General features: G+C 39.4%; 1 protein-coding gene across 2 annotated transcripts in view; it reads right to left on the bottom strand.

Moving 5' to 3' along the window:
* The window catches only part of CAP2 (cyclase associated actin cytoskeleton regulatory protein 2), a 71,944-nt gene that overhangs the window by 19,342 nt on the left and 37,885 nt on the right, over positions 1 to 14,717 (bottom strand). For both annotated transcript variants that reach the window (XM_075493828.1, XM_075493827.1), the window contains 3 exons: positions 6,647 to 6,790; positions 6,328 to 6,413; positions 4,490 to 4,595 (listed from right to left, as the gene is read on the bottom strand). In XM_075493828.1, coding sequence (XP_075349943.1) covers positions 4,490 to 4,595; positions 6,328 to 6,413; positions 6,647 to 6,790 — 336 coding nt within the window. The remainder of the gene's footprint in view (positions 1 to 4,489; positions 4,596 to 6,327; positions 6,414 to 6,646; positions 6,791 to 14,717) is intronic.

Here is a 14,717-nt window from a genome sequence, read left to right as displayed (position 1 = left end):
TGCTGTTTATCAGTAAGAACTGAAAAAAGACATAGGTTACTGTTACAGCTGTAGATTTCATGTTAAAGTCAGAAAGTTGTAGCAAGCAAAAATGACAGTTGCTGCATGGGTAAAATGCTACACTGGGCATTTAAAACATTTCATTATAATAACAGCTTTTGCACAAGACTCACTGACATCTGAGAATATCATATCTGGTAGCAAATTAAAACTTGCAAATCTCCATTAGGTTGGTAATTGCTATTGTTCCCATTGTCAAGATGGCTAAATCGAGATGTAGTGAGTATAGTGAACTGCTACTCACCACAGGGTATGTGTGGCAGAAGGCGGCTCACACTTTACATTCAAAATAATGAACTACAAAATTACACTTTTAAGGAAATACTGTAGATCCATCTGACTTCCACTGACAAGCATATTTTCTCTGACATATGCACACTCAATTAATGAAAATGAATACTTCAGATCATGATGAAAATACAGAGTGGAACATTTTGCTCGCTGGGACAATACTGCTCACAAACATACATACTTTAAATATGTAGTTTTCTTCTGTGAGCACAGTACCAACAAATATTTTAACCATATCCATCATGTCTTGAAATGCCTCCGATTTACGTAGGGTCTAGTTTTGTACCACCACTCCACATGGGTAGCAAAACAGGCTCAGATACACAAAGGTCTCAAGGTCCTTAACTCCACTGATTTCTTGGCTTTCTCCTCACACAGTCCCACACACTTCAATAGGATGCCCTCAAGGAGTATAATATTGTCACACATCTTGGCAGAACCAGAGCCGAAGTGAATAAGGAGAGAGAATTGTGTTAGATCCAAAAATCTGTAAGCATCTGGTTTTATCACAAATTTATTATAAAGCTGATAGAGGTAACTGTTATTGTCAGAGCCAACTGCTTAGCCATTATTTCAACCTTTTGCACCTGTTTTCGTGTCTGTCTTGTAATTTATTAATACATTTCTTTCTCTTTCCTCTAAAGTGTCTGCCGGTGTGCTTACTGCCAGAGCCAGGAACGCTTTACTATATGCGCTAGTGATCTGTTCCAAGGTTGGCTGCAGCTGCCCTGTGCCAGCTTGATGGAAGGGTATAAGGAGCTAGAAATGGCACAGCTTTGTGATACTGTCATGGAGCGTGGCCAGAAATGTGCACACCATGGTATACAGCACCTATAGGTAAAGGGGCCAACTGCCCACTAAAAAATCCTGTCCTCTCCCTTTTGGAAACCCAAGCATAGTCTGATCTAGGCTGATGCTCCTGGGGTTTTGTTGCAGTTCAAGCTATAAGAATACAGCTCTGAGAGAAGCAGTAGTTAATGTTCTCCCTGACTCTTTGGACTATTTAGAAATACCCAAATGTGTTACTTAACAGCTTTTTATATAAAGCTTCAAGCATTGCTTTGTTGAATTCTGCAGATATGAAGGATAAATTATCAGTATAATGTACTTTTAAATCTGTACTTATACAGGCCAAAATCTTTCTCTCTTTCTCTCTCCTATAATAAAATAGGATTTCTGCATCAACATCTCCCTTTCATGAATGTGCCACTTTCTTAATGCCTTGCCAAACTACTGCTTTTTCCTTTTTTCCTTTTACGCATATAAGTGGAAGCTGCTGTATGCAATGATTTACAACTGTGTCTGGAACATATCTACAGCTTTTATATATATCGTATTTCTGCCTAGGCCCTGATTCTGCAGACCTTTATGCTTAACTTCACACAGCATGAATCTGTGACTTTCACTCTCACTTTAAAATGTACAACAAAAATGAAATTATCACTTGAGTAACTCATTGCTTTCTTGAATGTGTTTGTTACCAAGCTTCACAGAAATATTTAAAGAACATTTAAACAACAAGCTATTTAAACAACCTGCTAACTTACTGGATTCTAATTTCCTTATACTCACATGACGTAAAACTTTAAAAACTTATACATCCATAAATATGTGTTTGTAATTTAATCTTTCTGACACACATTACATGAATGATAATTTAAATGAGCCATACTTCCAAGACAACTTTCAGATCTGAGTGATATCCAAAGTGAGTGAAATCAATACTTCAGATGCAGTAATGGGCTCATCGCTCATGATGGAATGAGCACTGTTGGCAGGAAACTGTGCTTAATATGAATAAACAAGTCACACCTAGATTTGTATTCAGCAAATTCCTGCACAACTGAGGAGAGGGAAATAGAAAGACGTGATGGCTGAGATGCTGGTTTTAAGAACAGTCAAATATAATCTGCAACAGCTATACTTCTGAATAACATTACCAGTACTCAACAGCACTGAGAGTTCCTCCTGTTTGATCAAATGGCTATAACAAATTTTTATCTTATAACACTATTGCCATACTTGTAAAGTTCCATTAAAGGTGAAGATGAGTCTTTCCCTGTATTAACAAAACTAAACTTGTCCCAGATTCTCAGGCTAATTCTGCTAACAGGTTACTACAATTTCTTTTCCTTATCTAGTTATAATTTTAAAATCATTAGCTCTTCTCACATTCACTGATTAGAATAGAGTAGGGTGTAGCAAGTGTGAAATTTTGTACTAAATTAAGGAAGAGAATCATGTTTAATATTTTAAATTTTTGCTACAGAAACCTACAAAGCAGCAGATAATTCCAGTCTTCTAGTTTATCATGTTTAAACATTTTTGCATTGCTTCAAATGAAGAAGTACACACAGATCATGGTCCCTCCTGTGTTTGAACTTGCACTTGAATACTTGAGTCCTGAAGGCCTTGTACAATGTCTAATGAAGGGTGTGAAGAGAAAGTTACATAGTCTATTGCTGAGCACAAGTAACATACATTCTCTTACATGGTTATCACCTCCATGCAGGGGGAGATAAAGTAACTTTTCCAGGTACCGTAGAATCACAGAATGGTTTGTGTTGGAAGGAACCTTTAAAGATCAGCTAGTCCAACCCCCCTGCCACAGGCAGGGACATCTTTCACTAGATCAGGTTGCTCAAAGCCCCGTCCAACCTGGGCCTTGAACACTTCCAGTGACGGGGCATCCACAACCTCTCTGGGCAACCTGTTCCAGTATCTCACCACCCTCATCATAAAAAATTTCTTCCTTATATTCAATCTAAATCTACCCTCTTTCAGTTTAAAACTGCTGCCCCTTGTCCTGTCACTACAGGCCTGGTAAAGTCTTTCTCCATCTTTCTTATAAGCCCCCTTTATATACTGAAAGGCTGCAATAAGGTCTCACTGAAGCTGCCTCCTCTCCACGCTGAACAATGCCAACTTTCTCAGCCTTTCTTCATAGGAGAGGTGTTCCAGCCCTTATTCCATGTTAAAATACATTCCATCTGAAAGCCCTGCTTCACTTCCCTATGTTCCTGAGTTCTTACAATGGTTTGGTCTGGGAATTAAATTATCTGGTGGCCAACATCAGTCCTCTGAATAGTTATTCAACTTAAAAAAAAAATTATTTGCCTATACAGAAGAAATTATAAACTTGGTGTGAAAGACTGCAAGTATGTGAATGCACTGGTAAGTTTAGGAGATAACAACAGCAAAGAGCTGATTGATTTTATTTTTAATATATTTCAGCAATTCTCCTAGCCTGATAATAAACATGAGCACATTATTAGAATAATATAGAACATTGCATCAATGTAGACAGTGGACATAAACTCTTAAATTTATGCCCAACAGAAAATTAATTCTTCATGTTTGTGGCTTTCCTAGAGAACAATATTCATTGCCATCATCTTTCCATGCATCTCAGATGTAACACACAGAAGATATTTATATAAATATATAGAGAGCATAAATAGTTAGTTGTATTTACTCTCTCTATATATGTGCCTCAGTTATACTCTATACTGTGTTATATCTCTATATATACTCAGATATACATATAAGTATAGAGATATACTCATTTATATCTCTATACTGTGCCTCAGTTATATTTACTCTCTCTATATATGTATTTCAGAAATTATTTCTGTATGTACAAAATAACAGTTTTATAAAGATAGCTATTTATGAAATAATAAATTGGTATGTATCCCTTATGTTTCTTTTTCCTGTTATTAAATACTAATCTTTGTTCAGATTCTTTCCACCATTCTTCTCCTTTCCCTGTCATGTTCCCCCAATTTTCCTTTAGTCTGACGTCCTTCAATTTTTTGGGGTTTGTTTCTGTTCCTACCTTCTACTGTAGCAGGCCTGGAGAATTGTGTCTGCCTCTCCTCACCATCTGCAGCTGGGCGTTATGGCTATAATCATCCAAAATTATTCTTCCCTCTTCCTCCAAACCTGTAGCACAATGGCCTGACACATCTTCTCCACCTGTCTTTCAAACTTTTATTGGCTTAGTTGGGAAGTCCATGGACCATGACTTCTGTTCCTAACCTAGACATTTATTTTTCCTGAGCTAATGACCTACATTAAAAGTCAAATTGGTTACTGGCATTTTATAGTTCTTCATGAAGAAGGAAAGAGTACTTACAGTTTTACTCCAGGTAAGACCTGTGGTATGATGCTCTTTGATATAAGCTTGAAGGTCAGACCAGATGTTCAGATATGACTTCACCCAGTCAACATGGCGTGCATCACTGTGAAAACAGAGACAATATTTATATCTGTGAACGTATTGAAAACCAGAAAGCATTGCTACTCTTGCTTAAAGCAGGTAAAACCCAATGTCTGCCTTAAAGCCATGGACAAATCAGTTAGCAGGCAGCCAGCCAGCCCAGTGCTGAAAATACTGAGGCCTACTACACTGGAAAGCTTTTTGATCCTTCCCGACAACAAACAAGGGCAAAGGATGCCTCTGGCACAGAGTGCTTCCTGCTGGAAGGGTGTGTCATCATTCTGTTCAGGTTTAAAGTCAACTGAAGAAGCACTGAAGGTGCTGCTGGGTATCAGCAGCTACCCAGATGCAGACTCAGGGTGCAGAATTTTAGAAAATTAAATATCCATGGGTTCTGTAAGATATTCTAGCTTCCAAGTTCAAATGTAGCCATGGTAATACTAGATCATGTTATTATAGTCATCAGACTGAAATATTTATACATCAAGAATTTTTCAAGTACAAGTCACAAGTTGGCTCTGGAATCATTATTTGGAAGGCTTAGTCTTCCAATGGGACAGTAAGTGAAAACAAGAAATATGTAGAGAGAGAAACTGCTTGTAAGATGGAGTTCGTAGTTATGAAGAATTATTACTGGATAGTGATGGCTATGGACTGGATGCTTACAAGGATTTGGCTGTCTACCTCCTATTTATTTCCTGTGGAGTACTGCTGAGGATCTGGGTCAACAGGTTTAATCCAAAGCCTACTGAAGTCAAGGGAGAGCCTTCCACTACTTTGGAAGATGTGATCTGATTCAGTGAAAAACAGGAAAAGAATTCCTTATTAGGGGAAGAACTAAATACGTAAATAATGTACCCTGCTTATACCATTGTGAGACATTTTCTTCTCCAGAATAAATACTAAAGCTGTATTGTAAAAATCTTCAGTTACCCCAGTAGGTGCTACCTTCAGTAGGTAAACTAAAGCTTCAGGAATAATACATAATATATAGAACATAAAATATTATATACAGTATATAATATATTTATACATATACCATAAGTAGAAATATATACAAAATGTTTTTATATATATAAAGTTTTCCCACTAAAGAGGAAAAACTCAATAGCAAATACTGTTCTTCACTGGGATATAAAAATCAAGAGCCAAAATCTGGCCTCCAAAAGTACCAAATCAACAGGATTTATACATGACTTTTTTAAGAGGGCATGGGAAGGACCTGTATTTTTCCTCTTCCTCTGTCAGCTCACAGATCTCATTCATGGAACTTTTTTGTGAATTCCTTGTGCTCTTTAAGAACAATGCAGTACTACAGAAAAAAAATGATTGAGAGCTACGGAATTAGATGCTCAGTTGTGTACATCTACCACCTAAATGCACATTTTCAAGTGACAAGCGAGAACAGCAACAGTATGAGTGCACAAATGAAACAAGGACGCGTAGCAGCTAGCGAGCCACACGTTGATATGTAAACATGCATTTGCATATAAGCTTATGATGCTGGAATGCCAGAAAATTAAATATAATCCTATAATTTGCAGAGTGAAAAACCAGCACTGCTAATGCTGCTGCCATTCTCACTGCAACATGCTGCAGGTCAAAGGTGAGGAGGGGAAAATATACTACTGCAAGCAGATTTTATCAAATCCTTTTTAGTTTACAAAATGCTTTCTGTGATGGCATTGTGAACCCTATTGGTATGGTTAATGCTCTGTTCTCTGGCTAGTAGATACTGGGGCTTGGCAACATACCTGTGCTTGTAGTCCTTTAATACCCTGTTAGTATAAAAGGTAGCAGCGTCATTCATTTCCTTGACATAAGGGCCTGGTTTAGGAGACTAGGACCATCAACCCATGGTAGCAGGAAACAACAGAAGGAGAAAGGAAGTAAAACATTAGTCAGACACCTTCCCTGATGTATTAGGTATATTATAAAACACCTTCTTGGGTGTAGTAGACTGAAGAACTATGCAGATGAGACTGCAGAGTTCTGCAAGATTTGGAACTATTCTGGGCCACACCATCCAGAAGCACATTTACAGCCCTCCCAACCATCCCGTGTGTCACTCACCACTGCTATCCACCCAAGGGCAGGTATGCTTTCACTGACAGCTGAGAGGTGGTTGAACATTTTACTTCCTCTGTTCCTTTCTCTGAAGTTCTGGATTTCCTGAATCTTCTCTGATATTGGCTTGAGAAGCATTGCCACCTCATTCTGGAAAAAAAAAAAGATGACACTGCTGTTACAATGGGTGGTCCAAAACCACCCTATGGTTTAACATTGTCCTCCCTGCCCATTGATTTAACAGTTGGAAAGAAAGGTCAGCATATTCTCTACATTAAAGTAGCAATTTAATTACCCTCCTCTGGTTGCAGCAGCAAAATGCACAGACATTAAGTATTAATAATGTGTTGCAGCAGAAACTGTTCTCAGCACTGGCAGCATTTTTACATGCTGCCCAGGTTAAGGTCCATAGAGACCCTACAGCTCAGAGTTAGCAGAATGCTTGTATTTTTCATCTGATATCCCTGAACTTTTTGAGAGTCTTTATACTGGCTTGAGTTTTTCAAGTTACTAACCAAATTGTTCTTTCTATAAGAAACACAAACTAGCTACTAGGTTAGTAGCTTCTTATCATCTGGCAACAAGACTGAGAAAGTAATACACTGAAGGCAATATCAATTTTAGCTTTCTCTATTGGTATGTTTTAATTTCCTTTGGCTGCAAGTAATGTGGGAGGATTTCATGGGAAACATACTGCCTGCAAGCCATGGTTTGGGGAAATTCTCCTGTGTTAATCAGAAACGAATGGTATCCAGGGGAATGACTGTTGAGCGGAAGGAATAGTGTCTGGAGTGAAGAGAAAAGCAGAATGAATGTAGAAGCTATCATCTGAGCTCTTTCCTATGCAAAGTGAATGCTAATCACACTGGCCTAGTGTCTCAGAAAAACTAATTTAGAGCACTAACTTACAGGGAAAAATTCTTCCACTCAGAAGCGGCACATTGAGGGACAAGGAGTCATTAGTTTACAAGCAAAACAACTGCTGTACCTTGCAACCCTATAAAATGTTTCTATAAAAACAGTCCCATTCTTTATTGCAGAAGTATGCCCCATACTACATCCCACCAAAGAGAGCGCACCATTCTGATTTTTCCCTGGCACTTCACTCAGAAATCACTCAATGTGTAGCAGAACGCTGTATTTTTTCTCACCTTTTCTTGGGACTACTTGTTTAATGGAATTAAGTGCTTGCTGGAGACAACTAATCATCGTATTCTTGAGGACTAATGCTGTCATGACACAAGACGATGTGTGCATATGTCCTGCTTGATCTCTGTCGTCTGTAAGATATTTCTTTTCACCCTTCCACAAGACCTCATCTTTACAGGATTTTATGTCACCTTAAAATAAGCATCTCTGCTATGGATCAACATAGATCAAAAGACACTCCAACAAACATGACAAAATGAGGTTCTGCATTTTTAAAAGAATTTTGATCCAACTATGGAGCCTTAATATTTTAGTGGTAATGTAATTTTGAGAAAGGCCTATGCATCCGAAATGCATGGGGATATTTGGTCTTCTCCTACAACAAAGTGGGTTGGGAGAAAACAAATATTTACAGTATTACTGGGAGATGAAAAGATGTTTTGTTGATGGCTTAATGACCAGCATAAGTCATTAAAGTTTTAAAAAACCCTGAAACCTCCATGATTTGTAGTTCTTAAAAACTGATTTTGTTGCCATAACATGATAAAGTCTGCAGGAATTCTTCTTTCTAATTTTTGCTTGTTTACAACATGCTGCAGCTGGTTGGTTCTTTCTTATTTTGCAGGGAAATCTTTCAAGTGTGACAGTAGTTAACAAAACTGAAATTTAAGAAAGTGCTTGTTCTGCTTTGATATTATGCCAGTTTTCCTCCCATAAAGTCTAAGGGATATTTACAGTCCTTAGCTTACTGTGAATCTTCATGGCCCAGTTCCAGCCAAAGAGAATATCAGGGCTAAAAATACAGCTCCACAGATGCCTGGTGTATCTAGACAGCACTGGGAGGCAGCACGTTTCTGTGGATAGGGCACAGAAGTGGGAGTCCATAAATGGGGGTTCTCTTTGCAGCTCTCCCACCAAATTATCATCGGGTTTCAGGAAAGCTGTGTTACCTTTCTGTGCTTCAACTTCCTATATATGAAATGATGCTAATATAGCTGTTCTGTTTTGTAGAACACTTCGATATCTACAGATAAGAAGGCAAAATCAGGGCCAAACATTTTCCTGAATGGTACCATAAGGCCCACACCTCCGCCTACTCGTACTAGGAAAACTCCCAACCACTTTTGTGAGGGTTTTCTGTCAGTGGTACAGACAGAATTCCTATCCCTCAGTACACAGGACTTAACCCGTCCAGTGAATCAACTCTTTATAAAAACGTAGTGGATTTATGTAATTTCACAGAAAAAGTGCCCTGTGGGCGTTTTAAAGGTGAAATACATATTGCCACAGAAAGTAGCTCCAAGTAATCATTCACTTGGCACTGCAGTGACACCAGGAAGAGCCACAGAGGGCTTGAAGCTTTGCTCAGCTGTGTCCTGGGTGAGATGTGCTGGGAGAACAGTACAGCCTGCCTTCCCTTCGCTCTGCACTTGTCCTGTTCTGCAATGGCTGCTGGCTGGCTGCACAAAATGTGTGTGTGTGTTTGTGCAAGCTTGGCACGATCCAAATTTCTGTGTAAGGGTTGGACACAACGGAATACCAGCCTGCAAGGAATCACTTTATTGAGTCCTGTCTCCCAGCAGTCAGTTCTAAATTTTTAGTTAGTGATTAAACTGCAGATGAATTATAGTGTATATGGCATACGGGTACAGAAAGGCTCATTAATTCTGGCAGTAATCAGTCTTGTTTGGCTCTACAATGCAGAACCAGTTGTGCGGAGGGTTCTAGAAGAATAATCTCTTTATTGCAATGAATATTAAAACAGCTGGTTGTTAATAAAATGATTGTCTATACTGTATCTCTAAGAAAAAATGAATTCAAGGAGATGAATCAGAGCTGTTGGAAAAATCTTCAGCATGCCTTTGGCATGTGCTAGATAAAATTTCTTGTCATTTAAGACACAGCACAGTTGTTTAACAGAAATTTAAGAGTCTTTGTATAAACACCATTCCTATTACAATATCAGTTTTGCTGAAATGTTTAAAAATGCAAGTGGCACAACTTAGAAATATCAAAAGTAATTCCCAGTATGCCTTTGTCCTTTTTTAATAATTATTAAAACCAGATGGTCTTTTTAAATATTAATACCTAAACAACCAGGCAGCTTTGATCCATGTCTTATAATTCTTATTAGAAAATCAAGAGTAGTAAGACTACTGCAGTGATTAGCCAAAACACTCCAAAAAGTTTGAGCATGCAACAAGAACTGCCTTAGGCTTTGGCTTCAGAGACTTACCAGTCTCAGCCCAATCTCATAAAATGGCCTGGCATACCAGTATTCCAACAGACCACACCAAACAGACTTTCCTCTCCTTCGCATTTTTGTAATACTCACACGAGAAGTCCCCCAGATGACAGGTTTAACAGGACTGGGGTACATGGATTTAATTCAGAGGAATGGCCAGACTTTTGGGTTTTGTGATTTGCCTGTGAAGTCACACTAAACTGAGTGGCTTGCTTAAACTTTGGCTGCTTGAGCCAGTGATTACTTGAAAATCTCAGCTTTCATTTGAGAAAACTGGTATTTTCTCAGGACCATTGTTGTCCAGAAACCTGCCAGCATGAATCACAAAGGCGCAAAACCCAGCAGGTAAATAAAAATAGAGTTTTTAAAGATCTTATGTATTTTTAAGCTAATCTTACATGGTTTTGAGGGCTGAGATTGTTTACTGAAGAATTTTTATGTTGATGGGTGGCAACACAATTCAGACCTCACTATTATAGTGTTTAAATCAACCTGACCTATTATGAAAAAAACATGGTGAGGGAACAAATACCCTTTTAAGTTATGCTAACTGGGGGGGGGCAACCTTTGGCGTAGGAGCAGTAAAAGAAAGCTGAGAGCATTTGGGATCAGCAGCCCCTTCATTTTACTCAGCTGCAACCAGAACAGCATGACTACAACCTTTATTCCATGGTCTACAGTTCTGTTATTTTCTTCCGTCAGTTCAAAATCTCCATCATACTTACATCGTATTTTTCACAGGCAAGTTTGAAACACGGAGTTGATTTGAATCAGCTGTCTTTGTATATGTTGGCAAGTAGTGCAGCCTAATAGGAATGGTTCTGTAGAGCAAAACAGTTGGTGCTGAGGACCTGACATTCACACTATATGTGTTGGGGTGGGGGGCTATTTTGGACTAGCTGTAAATTGTGGTTTAGGTGCTGCCTGGGAGTGTATCTTCCATCATCAGAAAGATAACCATTTTGTACACCCTAAGACTGCTCTACAGTGTGAATCACAGCATAGTAAATAGGGCTGATTTGAAGGAAAAATATAGTCCCACTGTGAACTAAAACACTAATGTAGACACAGCCATTACCTCTGCAAACAGCCTAGTACAGTCCCATCCCACATTTCATCCTTTCAAGGGATGAAAGATGTCATGGATAGCATCCGCCACACTCAGTGCTAACAATTTAAAAAGTGAGCATCTGCTCTCAGCTGAGACTTGATTCCCTCTATTGTAAATGAAGAAAGAGATGTCCCTGAGGAGTTATTTTCACCTATTAATAGATGTTAGAAGACTATATATTAGAAGACATTAATAGATGTGAAGACTGCACTCTGGAGGTGCTGCCATTTACTGTAAAGAGAGCCTAGAAAGACACCTTACACAACATGCCTACCTTGACAGTTAAAGCTGATGAGCAGAATCCCATCCAGTGTCTATAGGAATGAGATACTGGTAGCTTCAGTGACCACCAGTGAGATGCATTTCTGCTATGAGTGGCTATGATTCTACAACTAAAATAGTTTTAGATTAACTGTAATTTCCCATATTTTGTATTTTGTAAAGGCAATCTGTAAAGAAGACTTTAAAATTTAAATTAGTCCCTTTTTTGTATATATGTGGTTTAAGAAAGGCCTGTCTTTTTTTTTGTAGCTGGGTATCAACAGTCTGAATGGAATCAGTGTTCAGATTAGGCTGAGGAGTAACCTCTTTCTTTAAGTATACAGAAAATATTTTTTTTTCCAGAGGTGAATCTAAGCTAGTTGGTAACTTTGAGCCTCCCAGTGCTGCATCCAGATTCCTCAAATGCTTACTTTCTTTTTTTTTCTTTTCATTATTACTTCCATAGTGAAATATTAACAGCTTTTGTTGGTGGCTAGCAAACTGTTCTTTTAGCACTGCCTATCTCCATCTCTCCTTGCAGATGGTGTATCAGATTTGGTACCACAGTTTTGCTCTTAAAATTGTAGCATAACCTACTGCACCTTAATCCAATACTTTCTGTGCAAGCATTTTCTGATTGGCAGTAGAGACTATCAGTGAGAAATATCAGATTTAGTATTCTGATATTTTCAGGGTTCAAAGGTCTCCTCCTAACTAACTACAGAGAGACATTAATTTATTCTGTTTTCTTAGACTGTAAATCTTCAACATAGTGGTGTAACAAGTGTTTGGTTTGTTTGTCAATAGTACAGGTTTTGCCACTTCCACTCACTGCTGTGCAACAGTAGGACCATGACACAGAGAGACAAATCTGCAGAAATGTTTGGTCAGCTTCATCAGCACAGAAGCTTAGACACATTTGTGTGCTTCCAAAGTGACTTAATTGGTATTTGGCTTTTATTCCTCTTAGATAGCACATAAATTCTCAATCTAACAGCCAATATTAGCTGTAGCAATTTTGTGCTTTGTGGGAAAAAAAAGGGAAGACCAAATCATAACCCCACATGACAAATTACTAGTTTGGTCATTTCTGGATTTGTTTTGAAAGGTGAACTCTGAGGGAGGGCAAATGGAGAGGAACATGAAAGACAAATAGCTTCTAACCAGTGGAGAAATCCAGGGCCTGATACAAACTGCATGCATCAGTTTATAGCAGTGTGGAATCACACCCAACGCTTTTGGCCAGGACCCTGGCTGTTTTTTAAATGGACTTGAACGCGCTAGATATTGTTTTCCTGTCCACTACTGCTCTCCGTGGGCAGTATATTCAACAAGGAAGGGTCCTTCTGCTTTAGGCACACAGGCAACATCTCACACCTAATCAACAAGAACAATTACACAAATTAACTGTTTTCAACCTTTTGATTTACTACTCCTCAATCTTTGCTGTTGTGATCGTAGTCCATGTCAGAGGTGCCTAGGGCATTCCAGGTAGCAACATTCTGTCAGAAAATGGTGTTCTGTTGAGCCACAATTGCTTTGTTCACAACATCTGAGATCTGACAAGCCTTTGCTAAGGCCAATTAGGTTTCACATGGGGTATGTCCCAGGACAGGGATGTTAGATGGTGCAGGCTTCCAGCCTTGGACATTCATGTGTTTCACCTGAGATCTTTCCAGAGGCAAACTGTAAGACTGCCAAGTTCAATGAGCAGTCCTGGAGTCTGCATAACCTTCAGAATTCAAAAATCATTGGCTGTGGTCTGCTTTAGACCAAAGTAAAATTAGAAAAAAATTAAATAACCTGTGAACTGAAAAGCCCTGCTTTTCAGTCAGCTGTATCCCCAGTGCTTTCCCTTTTAGAAGATCATGCACAGTCCAGAAATCCTGGGAAACAATTGCGTAGCACAGAGAAAGAAATGTACTTGTTCAGATTTGTGTTTAACAGAAATAAAGAATAACGTACTTAATGGGAAAGGGAGTGTCCCATCAGTATAGCTCAGTGGGATCTCACATGGTGCAGTATGAATATGAGCATTGCTACAGGGATTGAAGTCACCATTGCCTGGTGATTTTAGGACATTATTTTAGGACACAGCAGAACTCCCATAAGAGTCTGTAGGATCCCCAGAACTGCTTAGCAGGTATGTCAGATGAGGAGCTAGACAAGATACTGAGTATCATCTTCAATAATGTCTTCCTTATGGGGTGAAGCTGTTCTTAGTCCAAGTATAGACATACTGGAGTAAACAAGTGCAAGTAGCCTTGGCTTACTGGAGCCTGGTTCTTGCACAGAACGTGAACTGCTGGAGAGTCTGTGCCTAGTGATGTAAGCCAGTCTAGAGGTGTGCAATAATGTGCATCTCTGGTTCTGTTTCTCTTCTGTACAGGCTGGGAGATGTAGCACTGATCATGGCCCTTCTGTATTCCCTGGATCCCTAGGTGTCTCTGGGCCTTCTTACAGCTGAGTGCACTGCCCCTGGGGCAGAACTGAATCTCAAATGCATCCATCTTTTCATTGCAGGGGCTACTGACCTGGGAGTTTCAGCAAACACAAGTGAGGGAAGAGAAATGGTACAAGGACACCTACAGAAGTTAACTACAAGAAAGACGTTGAGGTGCTGGAGCGCATCCAAAGAAGAGCAACGAAGCTGGTGAAGGGTCTGGAGCACAAGTCTTGTGAGGAGCGGCTGAGGGAACTGGGGTTGTTTAGCCTGGAGAAAAGGAGGCTGAGGGGAGGCTGTAGAGAGCTTATTGCTCTCTACAGCTACCTGAAAGGAGGTTGTAGCGAGGGGGTGTTGGTCTCTTCTCCCAGGTAACAAGTGATAGGACAAGAAGAAACTGCCTCAAGTTGCACCAGGGGAGGTTTAGATTGGATAGTAGGAAAAATTTCTGCACTGAAAGTGTTATCAAGCATTGGAACAGGCTGCCCAGGGAAGTGGTTGAGTCACCATCCCTGGAGATATTTAAAAGATGTGTAGATGTGGTGCTTAGGGACATGGTGTAGTGGTGGACTTGGCAGTGCTAGGTTTATGGTTGGACTTGATGATCTTAAGGGTCTTTTCCAACCTAAATGATTCTATGATTCTACGATCAGAAAATATAATGAACCGGAGGCTGGTTAAATGCAGTCGAGCGCCTTTGAGACAAAATTATGAGATAACAGGTGTCAGGGGGCTATCTGGACCTAAGCTGAGTAAGAGTTTGCAACAATACCCAAAAATGAGCCTGTGAACACTGTAAGGCAGCAGGCTAGCGACTGAAAACTGTCAGTTGGTCCATCACTCTGGCTGTGACCACGTCACATGCAGT

Source organism: Mycteria americana, chromosome 2 (assembly GCF_035582795.1).
Source record: "Mycteria americana isolate JAX WOST 10 ecotype Jacksonville Zoo and Gardens chromosome 2, USCA_MyAme_1.0, whole genome shotgun sequence".
Classification (NCBI taxonomy): Eukaryota; Metazoa; Chordata; class Aves; order Ciconiiformes; family Ciconiidae; genus Mycteria; species Mycteria americana.
The sequence above is the reverse complement of the archived record's forward strand: the minus strand, read 5'-3'. Positions and strand labels throughout refer to the sequence as shown.